Raw genomic sequence first — 19,834 nt, 5'->3', positions numbered from 1 at the left:
GAGAAAAGGGAACCCTCACACACTGTTGGTGGGAATGTAAGTTGGTGCAGCCACTGTGGAAAACAGTCTGGTTGTTCCTCAGAAAACTAAAAATAGAACAATAGCAATTTTACTCCTGGGTATCTAAAAAAAAAAAACCAAAACCACTAATTCGAAAAGATACATGCACCCCAATGTTCATAGCAGCTCTATTTACAATAGCCAAGACATGGAAACAACCTACATGTCCATTGACAGATGAGTGGATATAGAAGACATGGTACATATATACAATGTAGTATTACTCAGCCATACAAAAGGAATGAAATAATGCCATTTTGCAGCAACATGGATAGAGCTAGAGATTATCATATTAAGTGAAGTAAGTCAGGCAGTGGAAGACAAATACTATATGCTATGACTTATCATATGGTGGAATCTAAAATAGGACACAAAGGAACTTATTTATGAAACAGAAACAGACTTACAGACATAGATAACAGACTTATGGTTACCAAAGGGAAGAGGTGGTGGGGGAAGGATAAATTAGAAGTTTGGGATTAGCAGATATAAACTATTATATACAAAATAGATAAACAACAAGGACCTACTGTATAGCACAGGGAACTATATTCAATATCCTGTAATATACGATAACAGAAAAGAATCTGAAAAAGACTATATAGTTTCTGAAACTATATAGAAACTAACACAACATTGTAAATCAACTATACTTCAATTTTTTAAAAAGCGGACCCCCTCCCGCCCCCCACAAAATAGCATTTTGATTCCTCCAGACTGATACCATATCATTCAACAGTACTACAGCCTTCCTATTCTTCAACCTCCAGTTCCAAGAGGCCACTGAGTCCTAACAATGTTACTTCTCTATCGTGTCTCTTATGTCCCTCTTCTCTGTCCTAACAGGCGTAGCCCTGCTCCAAGGCCCTCCTCTGCCACCAGGACCACAGCCTCCTACTGCATTTCCACACCTTCTCCAGGTCCTGTTCTTTGCAATTCACTCTGCACCGCTGGCAGAGGATCTGATGAGAAGCCACTCCAGACCACTAAAGAAAGTTCACTCATTACACTCATTGCATTCAGCTTCTTCAGATAATCTTAATATTGGGTTTGGGTTTTCTTTTCCCAAAGAACATTTGGAAACACATTAGAAGACTTTTAAAACAGGTTCCTTTTGTGTGTACTTTTCTCCCTAAGTAAATGATAAATTTCCTGATAGGAAAGCTTACATTTTAGACTTCTGTGTATTTACTGCTGCCCAAACCCATATAGTGAGTTGGTACCTCACAGACATGTATTGAATGACTTACTGCCTGAACAAACAAATGAATATCCCCAATTCAAACTTCTTTGTGAGCTCTTAGGACAACAGGGAATCAGGATGTGAACAGGGAATCTGCAAAAAGGGAGATGGGAAGACAGCTGGTCTCTTTATGCTTAGGGAGGAAGGGATGCTTCTTGCCTTAGCCTGGAATTTCTTTGGAAATCAGAGCCAGAGACACAGGCTTGGTAGTTTATTGTGAAAAGTGATCCTGGGAAGCAGGAGTTGGGGACCGGAGGGATCAGAAAGGAGGGGAAACAATTAGAAGGATGTATTCTTGAGCCGGTCTCTGCTGTGGCGGCTAGAGCTCAGTCCTTCCAGGACCTTGCAAGGGGCTATGTAGTAAAAGCTGCAGACTTGTCTGTCTGTGAGGAGTGTTTATCCGCCAGCTGCTTCCTGCGTAGGTCAGGATTACCCTGAGTGGCAAGGCCATGCATGGATGAGGTCCAGGTGGCTGCCGTGATTCTGAGAAGTCACAGAAGCCCTGGGGGCAGACAGCTAGAGATCGGAGGTGTGGATGAAGTAGGGTGTTGCTGGGTTACACCCACCTGAAGTTGGTCACTGTAGCCCTGGCCAGAGTAAAAGGTGGGCTAAGAGAGAGCGAGGCTGGGCCCAAGGGCTGCCCCCGTCTCCTCCACTGGTCCAGGCTTTTTTTTTTTTTTTTTTTTTTTTGGTGCACTGCATGGCCTGTGGGATCGAACCTGTGCCCCCTGCAATAGAAGTTTAACCACTGGACCACCAGTGAAGTCCTCCAAGCTCTTCTAAGAAGAGATATGGGCACTTCTGTGCCTCCTACCACTCTCCATTTTCAATCATTCACTTATTCATCTGATAGCTATTTACTGACCAGCTACCAGGTTGCAAGATTCTGCACTAGGCACTATGTTTGTCTAAATAGCAAGTCCCTAATTCCATTTGTGAATTCACAAAGAATTGGTCTCTTTCCTATTAGACGTATGCGCCCCATCGAAATGCTGGGTTTCCTGACATTGCTGGTAATAATTAATTTCAGATCCTTTAGCCTCCGAAATGGGAATCCTGGGGATATGTTCTCCACGAGGAGCCTTCTGAGTTATAATTTGTCTTGGATCCCATTTCCACAGTAATCAACAGTGAATTATCAGAGACTCCATCTGCTTGGACCACCAAAGGGAATGCTTATGCCAGGAGCGCAGAATAGCCAACCACACCTCTGAGGAAAGTAATCAACATGTTGGTGGGATTTTTCTTCCTCTGCGGTTGTACCAGGCCATCCTAATATGGATATCCATGGCTGTCCGCTGGCTTCCAGTCAGCCTGCACTCCATACATCCTCCAGCTCCAAGTCTGTGCTCATCCATGGGCCAGAGTCAGGGTCTATGTGTAAAGGATGGGTATCTGGGCTGCAGCCAACCCACCGTTCCAGGGGGCAGGTAGTCTGCATCCTTCATGCCTGTTTGTTGGATCCTGCCTGTAAGATGGAGAATTGGCCACCTGTGCTTGCTTACTTAGGGAGCCCTACCAGCCTCTGAACTGACAAAGGCCACTGCAGGTAGGCTCTCAGGAGGTCACATCTATGTGGACAAAGCCTGTGGCCCCGGGAGCCAATGGTTGATGAGTCTTCAGATGGACCGGGCATCAAAAAACTCAGACCACCTGTGCAAAGACGGAGAGTCTGTCTGGCTTCCTTCTCAAAGGGCCTCCTGATGCTCTGAGCTGCAGCTGCAAGCTCCCGGCTCCCTCCTGTGTGAGCAGGGGCTGGTGAGGCCACAGACAAAGGAGAAGCCAGTCTCCAGACTATAAATGTTTATCCTGGACATCCTGCTGAGCTAGGAACGAGGACATGTGGTTCTTAAAAACAAATAAGGCAATAAGCTCACCCCAAATGTACCAATCTGCTGCCCTCCTCTTTGGGTCCTTATGAATGTCCCCTAATACCCTCCCTCCCCAATCTGCTTCATTTCCCCTGCCTCAGCCTTTCACTTACAAAACACGCATTCGAAGATAAAATTATGCAAAATTTCAAGAGAGTGACTGCAGAGCAGTAAGCCCCAAGCACGGGGCCCTCCTGCACGCGGCGCCGTGTGTCACTGCACTGGTCACACACCACGAGGCTGGCCCTGGTTTCCTCCTACCTCTTGGAAACAGGGGGGCCCTAGTGAAAATGTGCATCACTTTAAGTGCTAAAGGTCTACTGATAACCTCTTCGTTGTGCAATTCTGAATGAATATTAAGCTCCACTTTTAAATTAATTTTCTATTAAAGTCACATGTCTCCAGATTTCAGGAAATACAACCCTGTGTTGCAGACCTCCTGAAAGAAAGCCCCTGTCTTTTTCTTGGTGCTTAAATTGAGGTGCTTACCTTGCAGTTTCATTTCAGCCCCATCCTTTCCCATCTCTGCCCTTAATGTGATGCTCTATGAATTCTGATACCCGCCTTCCTTCTGTCAGCCTAAATGCAGACAAGGCAGGACCGCTGCATGGGGCAGTGAAAGAGCCAGGCAGGTCTACCTCCTACTCACAGATGGCCTTGAGTTACTTACTTCATCGCTTGAGTTTCCATTTTCCATCTGTGAAATGGTGATACCGTCTGCCCGTAGGCTTGGGAGGACCATAGGAGAATTGTACGGCCCTTGGCAGTGTTCTAGCATCTACCTCCCCAAGGGCCTACATCAAACTTGGATGCTATTTCTTCGTGCCACCCCCCTCCCCAAGCCTCTAACAAGTCCCTCCTGCTTCTTGGGCCGGTGCAGGGCCTCTGCCCAGGTGGTCTGGGTAGAAAGGGAGGCAGATGCCTTCTGCTGTTTTGTGTAAGGGGGTTGGGGGGTAAGGGGGGGCCAGCAGGGCCTTCAGAGTCCTAGCAGTCTGAGCTTCCTTTCATGCTCTGCCACCTTCTCGCGCTTCCTCATCTGAACACAGGCAGAATTCCTACTTCACAAGTGTGCTGGGAAGAGGAAAGGAAGCCACTTCTAGCAAGAAATGAGAACCGAGTCTGGTATACAGTAGGTGCTTAATAAATGTCATCTCCTGCCCTGCTTCCCCATGTAGACTTTGGAGTTCAGTATGGGACTGACCTTCCCTGCAGCAGGTATGGAGGACAGAAGACTGGATTGAGGGACAGATGACCCCATCACAACCTTATTTCATGCTTCTGGCATCTCTTGCCTTCTCTGAGCCTCTTTTCTTCACCCTTCGATGAGATTAGGAATACCTGCCCTTCCTACCTCCCAAGATTAGTTCTAGTGAAAATTAAGGGAGGTAATGGATGTGAAATTTTGTACAGAGATAGAGGGTTATTAACACCAATGCCCAAGGTTTAGGTGACCAGACCTCAAACAGAACACTTAGCTTTCTTCCTCCCAACTCACACATACTTCCCCTTCCTCGCTGGCACTGTGGGTGTGCCTGATGTTTTGGGGGAAGACATCCTCTCTGGTCAGTGACATCTGGGGCACCTTGACTTAACCCGCATGTGATCATTTTTTAATGAACATAGAAGACAACTATGGAACAGGGAGACATCTCAGGGCTGGGGTGTGGGTAGGAAGGCTGCAGGAGACGTGTCTATGTGAACCACCGAGCCCAGGGCATGGCCTGAGACAGACATTAATACATTACTCATATATTATTATAAAGTGTATATTAACACATTCATTAGTATTCAGCAATTAATATTGAATCAGAATCCCAATTAGAATCCATGATTCCTGCCAAGCAGTCTGACTCCCGCCTGGGTTTATGACGGGGAACTCATTACCTTCAAGGTTTATTCCATATTTGTGTGTCTCTGTTAAAAACTTTGTTCTGTGCCTTCCACCGTTTCGGCAGTATCGCAAGGGGATCTCTGGACCCAAACTGCCTGAGCCCAAAGTCAGTCTCCTCCGTCAACCAGTGTGTGACCTTGCGAGTTACTCAAGCTCTGTGTGCCTCAGTTTCCTCGTTTGGAATATGAGGATCTTATCTCATAGGCTTGTTATGGAATTAAGTGTATTAACACGAGAAGCACTTAGAAGAGTGGCTGGCACAGAGGATTCAGGAAATACCAGTTATTATTGTTACTCTATAACTTATTTTCCCCTTGTGAAAGTATGAAAGTTGAAGCATAGTTAAAGCCCATTCAAAGTAAATACAGCAGGCAGAGAGATAAATGAACTGTTTGCATAAACATGAATTAAGAGAGTCACACTCAAGGAAGAATTGTTCCCTGTTGAGGACAGCAAACATCTGGAAGGAATTAAATGGCGGATGAGAGGGGGTGGGGGTAACGTGAGCTAAGAACACACTGTGACTGTTGGAAGGAGATAATTCACTTCTGGGGTAGGTAAGTGATCCCAAAAGGGGGAAGCTGCTCTGGGCTTCCACGGCACGATTGGATGCCTGAAGAGTATTAACCCCTCAAAATAATTTTGTTCTCATTAGCTGGAGTACCTAAAACGCCTGTAACATTCTTTTGAGCTAATGCATTGCCTTGAAACAGCCATTTCTTAAATGCAAGTGTACTAACATAAAATAACAAGGTATCGTTCTGTATCTGTGAAATTAACAATATGAAAATTGTAAGAGTACACTGAGGTTTCACTGAAACTGGCACATTTAAAAAATCTATAATATACCTATAAATAGGTATAACTTTTGGGGATGCGATTTGGCTGGAAGTTTTTTATTCTTTTTCTTTTGTGATTGGGTTGGAATTTTTAAGAGTCATAAAAATGTCTATAACTTTGGCTCTACTAATCCAACTTCTGGGAATTTACTGGTAGGAAACATTTCAAAAGAAGGAGGGACCTTTCTGTGTTTATTTTTCCATGATTGAGAATGGGTAAATTACAAGACATCTCCCTGACAGACGCTTAGGCGGCCGTCAAAAATATAGTTATAAATGACAGATGGGAGAATATTTGTAAAATAATCATTCACCAATTAAAAAAACCCAGAAATCAAATCGTAAATATTGGGTATGCACATGGATGGAACTAGAAGAAGGACATGGAAGGAAAACCAGTGGGCTTTGTTGGAGATTGTGGGATGGTGGAAGAATTTTTTCTTTTATTTCGATTTATGTTAATATTGGTTGTGCAATGAACAGTAATCAAAGACCCAAATGAACCCTCCTGGAGGGGGTAGCTGATTGTCAGCCTTTACCATACGGGCAGGTTTCAGTCCAGTTTTCTGGACAGAGAGAGGGGTCTTAAAGTTGGTAGGTTCTGAAAGGAGGGGGCTGATGGGCAAGGCCAGGAGCCTCCAAGGGCACAGGGCACCAGTTGGGCGTGGGGACCACCTGAAGAGAGAAGGAGGGGTGGGCTGGTGGGAGCTGACAGAGAGTGAGTTTAAGGGAGATTGCCTCCTTCGTGGCATTGCCTCTGGCCGGCCTGAGCTAACGGGGTCTTAAATCAAGCAGTTGCACTGTTACTCTTAGTCACTCACAATCCCAATTTTAAAACCAGAATTAACAAAACTCACAGTGTTTTACTACTTCTGATAAGCTGCGGTATCTCTTTGAACTTTGGAGCATCAAAAGCAGAGACTGCCACTAAAATACTGGGCTTTCTGTTTTCCAACTGCCCTCTCTCTAATACTTGTCAAGCAATCTGGGTCGAATATTGGACAAACACATGATCTAATCCTGGACTGCAATGATTTCTTAGGTAGACAGTTCCTGTGGTCACTTGGGCTGTGACTGGTTCATGGATTCATTTCCCCAGAACCTTTACTTGTATTGACAACTCTTTAGGTAATTTTCCAGAGTAGCGGAGTAATGGAGGGAACCACTGCACCGGGAGTCAGGAAGCATGCCATTAGGCAGAACACAAATAGTCTCCCGGACTCAGTCTTTTTATCTGTAAATTGGGGAAACTTTTTACAGATGACTGCATAGACCTAAATTCTATGATGAAAGTCTGAAAGACCCACTTTGGGCCGTATTAGAGAGTCTTATGCCCAGAATGAAGTTGACGATCCTTCTCCCATACTTTGCCCAGTCTTTCCACATCATGGAAAAATCAAATTTGGATCAAGCCATACCCTGTAAGGGGATGTTGACACACTGAGTATGTGCAAAAGAGGTTAGCCAGGATACATGGAGGCTTAGAAGCTTGTTGTGAGACAGCAGATGAAAGAACTACAGATTTAAACCAGAAACATTGTTACGTAGCAGGGATGTGATAACCGTCTTTGAGATGCTGAAGACCTGTCTTGTGGGAAAAAAAAAATTCACTTGCTTTATGTGATCTCAGAGGGCAGGATCAGTGGATAGAAATTACAGGGAGGCAACTTTCAAGTCTGGACGGAATGTAGAACATTTGAACAGTTAGAACTAACTGAAGGTGGAGAGATGGGTATATGCAGAGGCTGGGCATATGCTTTTCTTGGAGATTAAAGGGCTGAGTGAGGGAGAATTTGTTTTTTTGTTGTTGTTTGGTTTTCGGTTTTTTTTTTTTTTTTTGGCCATACCGCGCAGCATGTGGGATCTTAGTTCCCCGACCAGGAATCGAACCCTTGCCCCCTGCAGTGGAAGCACTGGACCACCAGGGAAGTCTCGAGGGAGAATTTGAAGTGGGGTTCCAATGCCCAGCTACCACTGTGAGCCTCTGAATCTAATCTGAAATGACTTATCTCCTCCAGAGTGGCCACCATCTATGCTGTGCACTTCCGGAAGCATCAGTCCCGGCACCCTCCCAAACTACCTTCCCCTTCCAAATCTTCTCACTGCTGGAACAAGCTGTGTTCCAAATTCCCCGGCTCGGCTCCATTCCAAGATTCCCAAGGCACAACTCCCTCTGTGCCTCATTTGCCCCCATCTCCTACCCTGCCCCCCACCCCCCACTACTAGTTTCCATTTCTCTGATTTGCAGAGCAGAGCGGGAGACAGCTGTGGAGAGTGCACAGCAAACTAACAAGCATCCCTAGACATCCCAGGATGCACCAGGGTTTGTAGTGTACCTGAGTGCAGTCCATGAGCTTCCAGGAGACACCGGCTGCTAGCTTATAATGATTAAGATGCACACCCCTCCCCTTCGTATTGTGAAATAGCTTTTCTTATAACCAAGAAAAGGAAACCTCGCCAAGAGGAAAGGGTGGGAGATCACTGAGATGGGTTGTTTGCCTGAGGAGGGAAACAGGAGATTTAGAAGTCAGAGGCAGAGAAGGGAGGGTATGGATGTAAAAACATCTCCACCCACCCAGAGGGAATGGGACCCTGAATTCAGGAGTGGGAATTACCAGTGTCGCCCAGAGCCTGGCCGAGTCTGCTGCTGCCGCGGTCCCTTCAGGCAGTTCCCTAGCAGACTTGGAGGGAGGCATCCGGGTTCTGGAGCACGCAAGCCCTCTGGGTTGGAATCCTGGCTCCACCTCTTACTTGCTGTTCTGCCTGGGGCAACTTTAACAGCTCTTGCCCTAAAAGGGGATAAATAAGGGTACCTCCCTCCTAAAATGGAAAGGATGACACACAATACTGTAGGGTGAGCCACGTGGAACCGCTGATGTCTGATCATTTCCAAAATATAAAAAAGACAATGTCGGGGCTTCCCTGGTGGCGCAGTGGTTGAGAGTCCGCCTGCCGATGCAGGGGACACGGGTTCATGCCCCGGTCCGGGAAGATCCCGCATGCCGCGGAGCGGCTGGGCCCGTGAGCCATGGCCATTGAGCCTGCGCGTCCGGAGCCTGTGCTCCGCAACGGGAGAGGCCACAACAGTGAGAGGCCCGCGTACCGCAAAAAAAAAAAAAAAAAAAAAAAGACAATGTCTTATGGCTCAACCTCATCCATAATGAGTCCCCCGTTCCCAAACTCATCCGCACCTTAGAATTATCTCGGGCTCTTTTTAAAATTCCAAAGCCCGGGTCACCTCCCAGACCCATCCAATCACAATTTCGACAGGTGGGATGCCTGGCCAGGTGATTCTCATGGGCAGACACGTTTGGGGACCACTGGCTGAGCACAGGTGCCGGGGATGTATTGAGGCGCTCAGCCATGGCCACGTCTGATTTCCCTTCATCTGTCGTTTATTGAGCACCTCCGGCCTGCCGGGCTCTGTCCGGGCCTGCCTCTTGGGCCCCGGCGGCCTCCGCAGCCGCCTCACCTCGCCCCCCCCCACCCCACCCCTCCTCCTCCTCCGCAGTGTCCAGGCCCCGGAGCTCACCGGACGACCTGAAGGCGCTGACTCGGAACGTGAACCGGCTGAACGAGAGCTTCCGGGACTTGCAGCTGCGGCTGCTGCAGGCTCCGCTGCAGGCCGAGCTGAGCGAGCAGGTGTGGAAGGCGCAGGACGCGCTGCAGAACCAGTCGGACTCGCTGCTGGCGCTGGCGGGCGCGGTGCAGCGGCTGGAGGGGGCGCTGTGGGGACTCCAGGCGCAGGCGACGCAGAGCGAGCAGGCGGTGGCTCTGCTGCGCGACCGCACGGCCCAGCAGAGCGACGCGGCGCAGCTGGAGCTCTACCAACTGCAGGTGGAGAGCAACCGCAGCCAGCTGCTGCTGCGGCGCCACGCCGGCCTGCTGGACGGGCTGGCGCGCCGGGTGGGCGCCCTGGGCGACGAGCTGGCCGACGTGGGCGGCGCCCTGCGCGGCCTCAACCTCAGCCTGTCCTACGACGTGGCCCTGCAGGGCACGCGGCTGCGGGACCTGCAGGTGCTGGTGAGCAACGCCAGCGAGGACGCGCGCCGCATGCGCCTCGTGCACCGGAGCCTGGAGCTGCAGCTCAAGCAGGAGCTGGCCGTGCTCAACAGCGTCACCGAGGACCTGCGCCTCAAGGACTGGGAGCATTCCATCGCGCTGCGCAACATCTCCCTGGCCAAAGGTACAGCCGACCGCCCGGGACCCTGGGGGCTGCTTGCGCCCTCCTGCTCAGGCCTTCTTCCCGCACCTGCCTCCCCAAGGTCCGGGAGTCCCCCTCCCTCCCCGAACCCGCTCCCCCTTCATGAAGTCTTGCCCTCCAGGACCCTGGAGTGTTCTGCCCAAACGGACTGTGCCCATTTCCAGGCCCGCACGGGATAAACCTCCTCCCTGCTGCCCCCGGCCCCAGACAGTGCACTCTGTCTGCACCCCTAGGCATGAGAATGGCCAAGATGGCTCCTGGGGACCTGGGTGGTCAGAGCTTGGATGTGCCAGCCGGAGCCTCCAAGAGTTTGGGGCTGGGGAGGAAAGCTGGGGCTCAGGCCAGACAGGGAGGCGCCCCCCCAGTGTCCTGGTCCTCGCATGGTGTTCCATGATGTTGGGCTGCGCCCCGCAGGCCTACAAGGCCTGCACTTGCCCAGCTTTAAGACAGAAGAAAGAGCCTGGAGTCAGCAACAGAGACATGAGTGGTTTAATGGATTGGGGAGTTTACACGTCTGAAGCAAGGTCCTGGAGTGACACCCCACCGTGTGCGTCCGATGGGCGGGCAGGACAAGGCGGCAGTATTCTCTGTGGGGGGGGGGGGGAAGGGGAGATTGCCAGTTGGGAATTGATGTCAGGTGGGCTCATCGGTTACCAGGGAAACTGGCGGAGGGTCACGCCCCTCAAGGCCCCTTTGATAAGAACAGTCACTAGCTGGGGCGGAGGCAAGTATGTAGGAAGATGAGTCACGTGATTAGGGTGTAGGTGAAGCAGACACTCGTTGGGCAGGGGATGTTCAGAGAGCAAGAGAATAGCCATCTTGGGTGGCCTGACCGTACACATGGTGGAGCTACAAAAAGTTGGACAATTCCAAATTTGAACCTGGCCTTCCAGGCTGTTATAAAGCTATATTCATCCAGGTAGAAGAACATGTTTTATTTTCTTTAACAATGTGTTGGCTTCATTTATCACTCTTGAATATAATGGCAAAAATGCACGGGCCTCCATTCGGACTCTCGCTCGGGGTCCACCAACATCAGCACTTTTACAGGCAACCTTCCTCTCTGGCACCCCTGACTGACCACTCCCCCGCTCCCCTCTCCCCCGTTCCTTCCCGCTGCTGTCTGCCCTGCATGTCACTGTCAGAGTGTTCATGAAATGTACTCTTCCTGCATGAGCCCCTGCTCAGAACCCAGGTCTGCGGGGTTCACCAAAAACTCCTCAGGCTGACAGTAGACAATGCTAATACCATTTTGAACACCAACTATGTCAGGTACGGCGCCAAATGTATCTCACAGGGTGTCTTTTGAAAACAACCATGAATGTGCTGAGATTCAGAAAGCTGCCCACAGTTGCAGGCTAGGAGGTGATGGGGCCAGGACTTGAACCCTAGCTCTTCTGATCCCAGAGCTGATGTGCCTTCCATCACATCCCTGGCCCCAGCCTGTCTTTCCTGCCTTCTCCTCTAACTGGTCCCCTGTACCAGGGGTTACAAACAGAACTGTCTGCAGGGGCCAGTCGAGCAATGTCAATGCCTAAAGTGACTTTGGTGTCAGGGGAGTAGTAGGGGCTATGGCAGGTCCAGCCCGTTTTGGCCTGGCATTGATAAGGTCTTCGCATTTTTTCCAGAGAAACTGGAAACATGGAATGTTCTAGAAATTTTTAATTGTTTAACTCTGTGGGCCAAATACAACATATCTGTGGGTCATACATGGTCCACAGACGGCCATCCTGCATCCCCTGCCTTATGTGAGGCATCCAGTCCAGTGGGACACGTCTTATCCCTGCCCCAGAGACACAGCCCACCTTTCCCACTGCCTTAGCTTTACTCCAGCGCTTCCTTCCACTGCACAACCTCCTTCTTCCTCCTCGTGATCCAAATTCCACTGATCCTTCCCATCTCAGTCAAACCCATCTCCTCCAGGAACCCGCTGGCCTCTCTAGTTCACCGAAGTCTCCCTTCTCTGGGATTCTGTATTTATCAGAGCAGAAGGTAGTCATGATGGAGACTTATATTTGCACGGTACTTTCCAGATCCAGTTAATAATAATAGAACATTATTTCGTTTTAAAGTGGGTCCCCATCACCAGCTACGAGCTTGGTTGAAGGCAGGTTTCACTATGGAGAGCGGGTAGGATTCCTGCAGAAAAGCAGCTGAGGCTGCAGGAGAAAATACCAGGCTTACTCCAGGACACACAATTAGAATTGATCCAACCCAGGGCTTTTGTAGGCAGCAGATTTAATAAGGTGTAATTTACATGCCGTCGGATTCACCCGTTTTAAATGTGCCCTTCAGTCACCAGCCCACGACTTTCAACTCAACGCCAGTGCTCAATCTGTCACAGCCAGTCACCCTCAGCTGTCCACCCCTGTGTCCCCCAGCACCTAACAGTGTGATACATGTGGCTGGAACTCGAGGAATGTTTGTGGAACAGCTGTTACATCTTTTGAACCCGTGCCATCATTGGATCAGTTTTCTTGTCCTGGGTCACTTTGGTTTCATGTCTCAGAAGTCAAAGGAGAGCAGGCGGTAGCATGTCTTCTTCCCAATCCACACCCCTGGGGTCTTAGCTTTTCCCATCTTTTCATTTCCTTGACCTCCCCAGTCTGTTCAGTACTTAATAATAGCAGCGACACCGAATCAGAACCTACCACGAGCCAGACATTTTGTCGACATTTTCTCTAAGTAGACATTAAAGACTGCTCATCCTCACATCCTGCAAAAAAAGGTATTATTGAACCCATTTTGTAGCTGAGAAACTCGAATAACTTTCCCAGTGTTTCTTACACAATTGGCAAGTGACAAAGCCAAGATTTAAAGTGGGTCTTTCTGGCTCAGAAACCATGTTTTTTCACTGACCGTGGTGCTTTCTGGGGTGGAGAGAGACCAGCTAGCAGCCATGAAGTGAGAAGGGAGCGTGGTCCCTCAGGTCTGTTCCCGTATTTGGGGGGTAGGCCCTACCAGGCGTTCCCCCTTCCTTCTTCCGGTCAACAGACATCACCAGGCTTCCTGCTGGTGCAGCATCCTGATTCTTTAATTTCTGAGTCCCTCTGCTTGGCTCGCGCTGAAGCGGCTCTGGGTCACGCATTTGCCATGGTTCTTCCGGTGGAATCCTCTAAGCGGTCTTTCTTTGGTTCTGAAACGAAGTTTCACACTTGGTTCCTTTGAACTGAAGTTTCATCTCGGTTCTGCCCAGACCTGCCTTCCAGTCTTCAAGCTTGGCATTATTGATGGGTCGCTGGCTCTTCAGAGATGAACACCATTCGGCCCCTCTATCTCCCAGGACCACCACTGTGGCTGGTGTCTCCCCTTCCCACCTCCCTCTCTCATGGTTGTTAGGGACCCAACTGGTATGATTCAAGAGAGTTCTGTTTGGTATATCTGAATGTAATTACCATTCAACTTCAACAGCACAGAACTCTACCCTGGCTTTTAGATAAGGGATGTTTTACCAGAGAAGATTTCCTGCATTTTTACACTGCTGTCTGAGTGGCCTTTCTTTGCTAGTTTTGTGCAGTTGCTCTCTTAGTCTTTAAACACACACACACGCACGTACTTTGCCCTTTCCTGGCTCAGAATCCACAAATACCCCAACTATGTATACTTTTCATATATGAGCTTGTTTGTTATTCTTGAGCTTGACCCCAAACGGTTTCATTCTCTCACTTCGTTACACAGTTTTCTATGAGCTTTGTCTCTGGGTTTGTCTTTTGTGTACATTCACAGTGGGGCTTTCTGTTTTCTGCTTTGGACTTTCAGCATTTATCAAGTCTGTTGAAATCTCTCTGTGGCTCTGGAAGAAGCAGAGAACTTAGATGATCAGACAGGGGAGGCATCCCAGGAGGGGGCAGTGTGTGAGCAAAGGCCTGAAGGCAAGACTCCCCAGCCACAGGCAGGTGGCTCAGATCGCTACATGGATGTTTATAGATTCACAGAAGGTTAGAGTGACAATAGGGCTCTGAAATCACCTAGTCCACTGCCCTCATTTTGTAGTTGAGGCCCTTGAGGCTCAGAGAGGGGGAATGACTTGCCTACATCAAATCCCCAGCCAGTGCCTCGGCTGGGCTAAAAGATTCATCTCTTAATTCATGAAAGCAAATTGACAAAGCAGACTTATCTGTGGGCTGCTGTTTTGAGAAAAAACACCATCTAGTAGAGCAGAGAGTCCCACTCAACAAATGTTCATAATGGGAATGGGGTCTTGGGTTCCAGGCTGAACGGTGGGCCCTGGTCTCTGGTGCACAGGGATGTGCATCCCTGAAGGTGGTGGGCGTCTCTGTGAACGGAGGTGTTTCTATCCCACCACGGACTAGGAAGCGTGAACTGGTGGCGCCCTCCCCAACCCCGAGGCAGGCTGCAGGGGGCTCTGCTGGGAGGGGAATGGAACGCCTGCTGTAGAAATTAGCAGTTGCCCCCAGCCTTGCCCACCGGCCCTCTGCCTGAGGCTCAGAAGAAAGCTGGCTCTGCAGGCTGGGCCACGGCCCCATGCACACGCTCAGGGTCCCAGAGAGGATGCGTGAAATGAAGTGAGAGAGCTCTTGATACTGTAAACGTCACAGCGCTGAGAATGCAGAGCCCCAGTGACATCAGGGCAATGGAAGCAGGGAGCCGACCTCTGGCAGCCGCCCCAGGATTAGCGTGGTTCTGCAGTGGTGTTTACATTACGAGCTTGGTCACCGTTCTGCTGGCCTCAGGCCCGAGGCATCAGCCGTCATGATCATTTGTTCTTGGCAGGGCACTGTCGAGATTCCAGCACACGAGTCCCCCACCCCGTCTCTCATTCCAGGATCCGGGAAGGGAGAACGGATTGCTTTTCCCTCCCCATTGGCTGGTCCCCAGAAGAATCCTGGTGTTTCTCCCAAATGCTCAGTCCCAAGTCCTTTGTTCTGTGCTGGAGGTGCTTCCAGCTGGAGCGGCTCACGGCAGCCCAGCGAGGGCAGAGCTGTGCTGGGGGCGGCATGGGGGGTGGGCTAGACCAGTGGACAGGCCCTGAGGGGGACCCGGGCCCAGGGCCCCTCCTCTCACTCCCAGTGCCCCCTGTGGGAGGTGGCGGGAGAGAGGGGCTGGCACCCAGGACCGGAAGCCCAGTGGAGGGGCTCTGGACTGTTTCCACGATTGAGGAGAACTGGACTCTGCTCACCTTGTCCCAGCCCACCTCTGCCCTGGCCTGCTCCAGTGATAGAAAAGGTGAGACACGATAACGTAAGCTGAGAAGCTTAAAAGCTCATCCGAATATTACTCAGTTATCAAAAAGATGAAATAATGCCATTTGCAGCAACATGGATGGACCTCGAGATGATCATACTAAGTGAAGTAAGTCAGACAGAGAAAGACAAATACCATAAGATATCGCTTATATGTGGAATCTGAAATATGATACAAATCAACGTATCTATGAAACAAAACCAGACTCACAGTTGTAGAGAACACACTTGTGGTTGCCAAGCGGGGGATGTGGGAGGGATGGAGTTTGGCATTAGCAGAGGCAAACTATTATATTTAGGATGGATAAACAACAAGGTTCTACTGTATAACACAGTGAACTATATTCAATATCCTGTGATAAGCCACATATGAAAAAGAGTATATATATATATATATATATATAAGTGAGTCACTTTGCTGTACAGAAGAAATTAACACAACATTGTAAATCAACTATGCTTTAATAAAAATTTAAAATGATGCTCATCTGGGGACCACTGGGACCACTGACACCATAACAGCTTCCACGACTGCCCAGAAGTCATTCCTTGAAATCTCTCCTGTGTGCCAGGTGCTCTGTGAGGCCCAGGGCCACAGAGAGTGGGGCTCCAGCCCTTTAGATAGCCCTGTCCTCCTTGGGGACCACAGTCCAAGGGGAGTGACCGTGGCTGGCGTGTGGGCACAGGCTGGCCTGACCAGGCTCTGGTGCTCCCCTGAGCAGTCTGTACATGGTGATGCCTGAGGGTCCTTCCAGTTCTGAGATCTGGGGGTTCTGCCCTGGTGCCCTCAGAGATGGGAGGGGTGAGTGTGAAGGTGAGCTTCAGGGATGAGAGTGATGGGCCTCTTAGAAAGGAAAAGATTTGTTTGGGGACACCACGAGGAGAACGTTTTTGCTGAGGTGGAAGAGAGTTTGTGTCGAGAAGCATCAGGCTGTGAGTTTGCAGAAGAAGGGGTCAGGTTGGGAATGATTTTCAGGGGGTCCCCAACAGAGGGGGCTGCCCATCATGGTGTGAGGGGCTTCCAAGGGCTCTGAATCACTCGATTCTGATGAGATTAATCAGACAACAACAGTGGGCTGGAGAGAGACTGGAGCCAACGAGGGAGGCAGTGAGGAAGGAGTGAGACACATGACATGGGAACCACCTGGATGACAGCCTTGAAGGGGGCTGGGCAGAGGAAAGGGAGGAGTCCAAGAAAGCTCCAGATTGTTAAGCTGGATTCCTGAGAAAATGACAAAACGTCAGATCCCAAGAGTGCATCACCCATGGGCAGCAGTGGTTGAAAGGAGCACTTGATCCTCAGAGCTCCAGGCAGCATGGCCCCATGAGACTCAGACTGGCCGCATTCCAGGCTCTTCTGAGTCGGCCGGGCCAGTACCACCTGAGGGCATGACTAAGGCTTGGAAATCAGCACCCACCTTAACTGTCTACCCCGGCTTCTTCCCAGTTAATCTCTAGTAAAGGCCTTCACTAACCACTTAGTTCTGTTGTAAAAACTCTCCATGTGTAGGATGTTTTTTGGATGTGGCTCTCCCTGCATTGGAAGGGTGATTTCAGAGCCTGGAATAACCATCTCCAAATAGTTCTGATGAAGCATTACGAAAAGTCAGGTACAGATGGTCAGGGCTGGCCTTGCCACTCAAGGCTTCCCAAGCCTGTTGATATCCACCATGTCACTGAATTCGCTTATTCCTCACTACAAACGCCAGAGGAAGGGATTTTTACTTAGATTTTATGGAACCGGGACCTGAACCTAAGATCTTCCATATCCATCCTCAAACCTCACCTTCCAAATGATCTCTGCCACCTTGATGCCCTACCATCAGGGTCAGGCCACTGGGCAGCATCCTCCCTTTGCCAGAATTACTCCCGGGAAGGTCCATATGTTGGGTCACACCCACATCAGAGCGAATAAAACAAATGGAGGGCACGGTCCATGGTATCCTTGACCTGCTTGATTCCCGGAGCACTGGGTTACCCCTGGGGAGGCCTGGAGGGAGCGGAGAAGAGTGAAAAGGGATGGAGTGGACTGGGGGCAGGGGGAGGGTGACAGCCCAGTGACAGCCCGTGACGTACAGAGATCCAGGAACCGCTCTCAGCTCCCTTTGCTGCAGCTTTGACCTGGCCAGGAGATTGTTGGAATGGGCATTGTTAAAGCTCATTTGCTTCCGTACTCTATCTTTCTTTGCTTTAGAATCTTAGACGTGTTCCCAGCCGTTCCTGTTGTCCAAAAACCGAGGTCACCATGGCCAGTCTTACTTTGCTTTTCTTCCTAGAAAAGAGGAAGATGACTGCAAACCCCAGTCCCCCTTAAATGATCTGTGTAACTCACGAGTCGTTGTGTAATGATTTGTGCATTTTTCAACTGTTGATTACTTTTTTCCCTGTACGCATGCCATTGAATGCTTAAACAGCTGTCAACTTTGGTTAGGGTCTGCGGACAGTGTCAACTTGGGGAATGTATCAGTACATCTTGATCTTGGCCACCTGGCTGTTTCGTGTGTATTAACACCCTCTGATCTCACATACTCATTCATTCATCAGATATTTATTGTGCAAGACATGACTGCTATGCTGCGAGTATACATGCTTTGGTTTCCTGGGGCTGTCATAACAAAGTACCACAAGCTGAGTGGCTTAGAACAACAGAAGTTTATTCTCTCACAGTTCTGGAGGCCAGAAGTCTGAAATCAAGGTGTCCACAGGGCCATACTCCCTCCAAAAGGTCTAGGGGAGGATCCTTCCCGGCCTCTTTCTGACTTCTGATGTTGCCAGCCATCCATGGCGTTCCTTGGCCTGTAGACACATCACTCCAGTCTCAGCCTCCATGGTAACCTTGCCTTCTGCCCAGCTGTCTGTGCTTTCTCTTTTTATAAGGATGCCAGTCATTGGGTAAGGACCCACCCTACTCCAATCGGACCTCATCTTTAACTAATTACATCTGCAAAGACCCTGTTTTCAAAGAAAGTCGAATTCTGAGGTTCCAGGTGGACGTGAACTTGGAGGGGACACACTTCCACCCAATGCAATACAGTTTGGGCATTTTCCTTGGTCCTTTTTTTTTCTCTCATCGAGCAGCCAGAGCAGGGAAAGTTAGAGTCTGGATCTTCACAGCCAGTACGGGGATGTCAAGGATGTGGTCTTGTCTCAGGGAGATGGCCATTTTCTTAGGAAAAAGAGAACACGTACTCCCGTGACTGTAAGACCAGGCAGTGTGAGATAAACGTCAAGTGGCACCCAGGATGTGCATTCAAACAGGCCATGCCCACTTGCAGCAGGAATGATAGATCAGAGAAGGTTTGGCCAAGAAGGTGCTCATGAGCATCCCTGAGGGGCAGGTAGCCATAGGCGATTGGCAAGGAGGGCCCCCCTGGCTCGCCAGTCTGGGAACAGCAGGCTGCCATGCGGGAAGGTTCGGGTGCATTCTGGGAATGGCAGGAGGTCTACATGAGGAGCAGGGCAGGGTGGGCGGGGCCAGGCAGACCTGAGTTGAAACCACGGCTCCCTCACTCGCTAGTTGGCTGTGTAGTCTCAACACCCAGCATGTGGGGACTGAATCTGATCACACAAGCTAGAATCCCTGCCGTGATGCTGGACCCTCACCCAGGAAGGAAGCCCCGCTAAGCAGCAATTAGAAACCTCTTCTTCCATCCAGGTGCTCAAGCCAGAGATCTGAACCTGATCCTGGCTGCCTCCCCTGCCTTCACCTAGTTTAGCCAAGGTCTGTCTCTTGTCTCTTCTACTTCCTAACAGCTACTCACATCCCTCCCCACGGCTACATCCCTAATACAGGGCTCCGCCACCTCGCACCTGGGGTGCAGCCTCCTCCTTGACCTCCCTGCCTCTGCTTTCCCTCTGTTCCAATCCCTTTCCAACACTGCAGCCTGAGCAGTCTTCCTCGTGTGCAGATATGACCACACTGTTCTCTCAGGCCCCTTCTGTGGCTTCTGGTGCCCTCAGAGTCAAATTCAACACACTTACACCAGGCCTCCAGGACCCTCCACTTTCTCACCCTTCTTATCCCATCATGGGACCCCCACCCCCAGTTTCTAATCCCATCATGACTCACAGATCTCTTTCTTATCTTTAAGCTCTTATAGGGATTGTTCCCTCCGCCTGGAACTTTCTCCTTTTCCTCTTAGTTAAGGCTGTTACAACAATACCACAGACTGGGTGGCTTACACAGCATTCCTTTCTCACAGTTCTGGAGGCCAGAAGTCTGAGATCAGGGTTGGGTTCAGATGAGAGCCTTCTTCCTGGCTGCAGATGGCTGTCTTCTTGCCGTGCCCCCCTATGGCAGAGAAAGCATGCTCATCGGTACCAGCGTGAGGAAGGGAGGGAGGAAGAGTGCTCTCTGGGGTCTCTTCTTAGAAGGGCGCTAATCCCATCATGGGGGCCCCACTCTCATGACTTCATCTAAACCTAATCATCTCCCAAAAAGGCCCCATCTCCAATACCAGCACGTTGGACGTTAGGGCTTCAACATATGCATTTGGTGTTGGGTTAGGGGAGCCATAGACAT

The 19,834-nt window shown here is 49.9% G+C and overlaps 1 protein-coding gene across 1 annotated transcript in view; it reads left to right on the top strand.

Moving 5' to 3' along the window:
• Window positions 1-19,834, top strand: part of SCARA5 (scavenger receptor class A member 5) — a 116,950-nt gene that overhangs the window by 58,356 nt on the left and 38,760 nt on the right. The window contains exon 4 of the mRNA XM_027087879.1: window positions 9,416-10,090. Coding sequence (XP_026943680.1) covers window positions 9,416-10,090 — 675 coding nt within the window. The remainder of the gene's footprint in view (window positions 1-9,415; window positions 10,091-19,834) is intronic.

The sequence above is a fragment of the Aethalodelphis obliquidens genome, unplaced genomic scaffold, assembly GCF_003676395.1.
Source record: "Aethalodelphis obliquidens isolate GAN/ISIS:26980383/991018 unplaced genomic scaffold, ASM367639v1 scaffold61, whole genome shotgun sequence".
Lineage (NCBI taxonomy): Eukaryota > Metazoa > Chordata > Mammalia > Artiodactyla > Delphinidae > Aethalodelphis > Aethalodelphis obliquidens.
The sequence above is the reverse complement of the archived record's forward strand: the minus strand, read 5'-3'. Positions and strand labels throughout refer to the sequence as shown.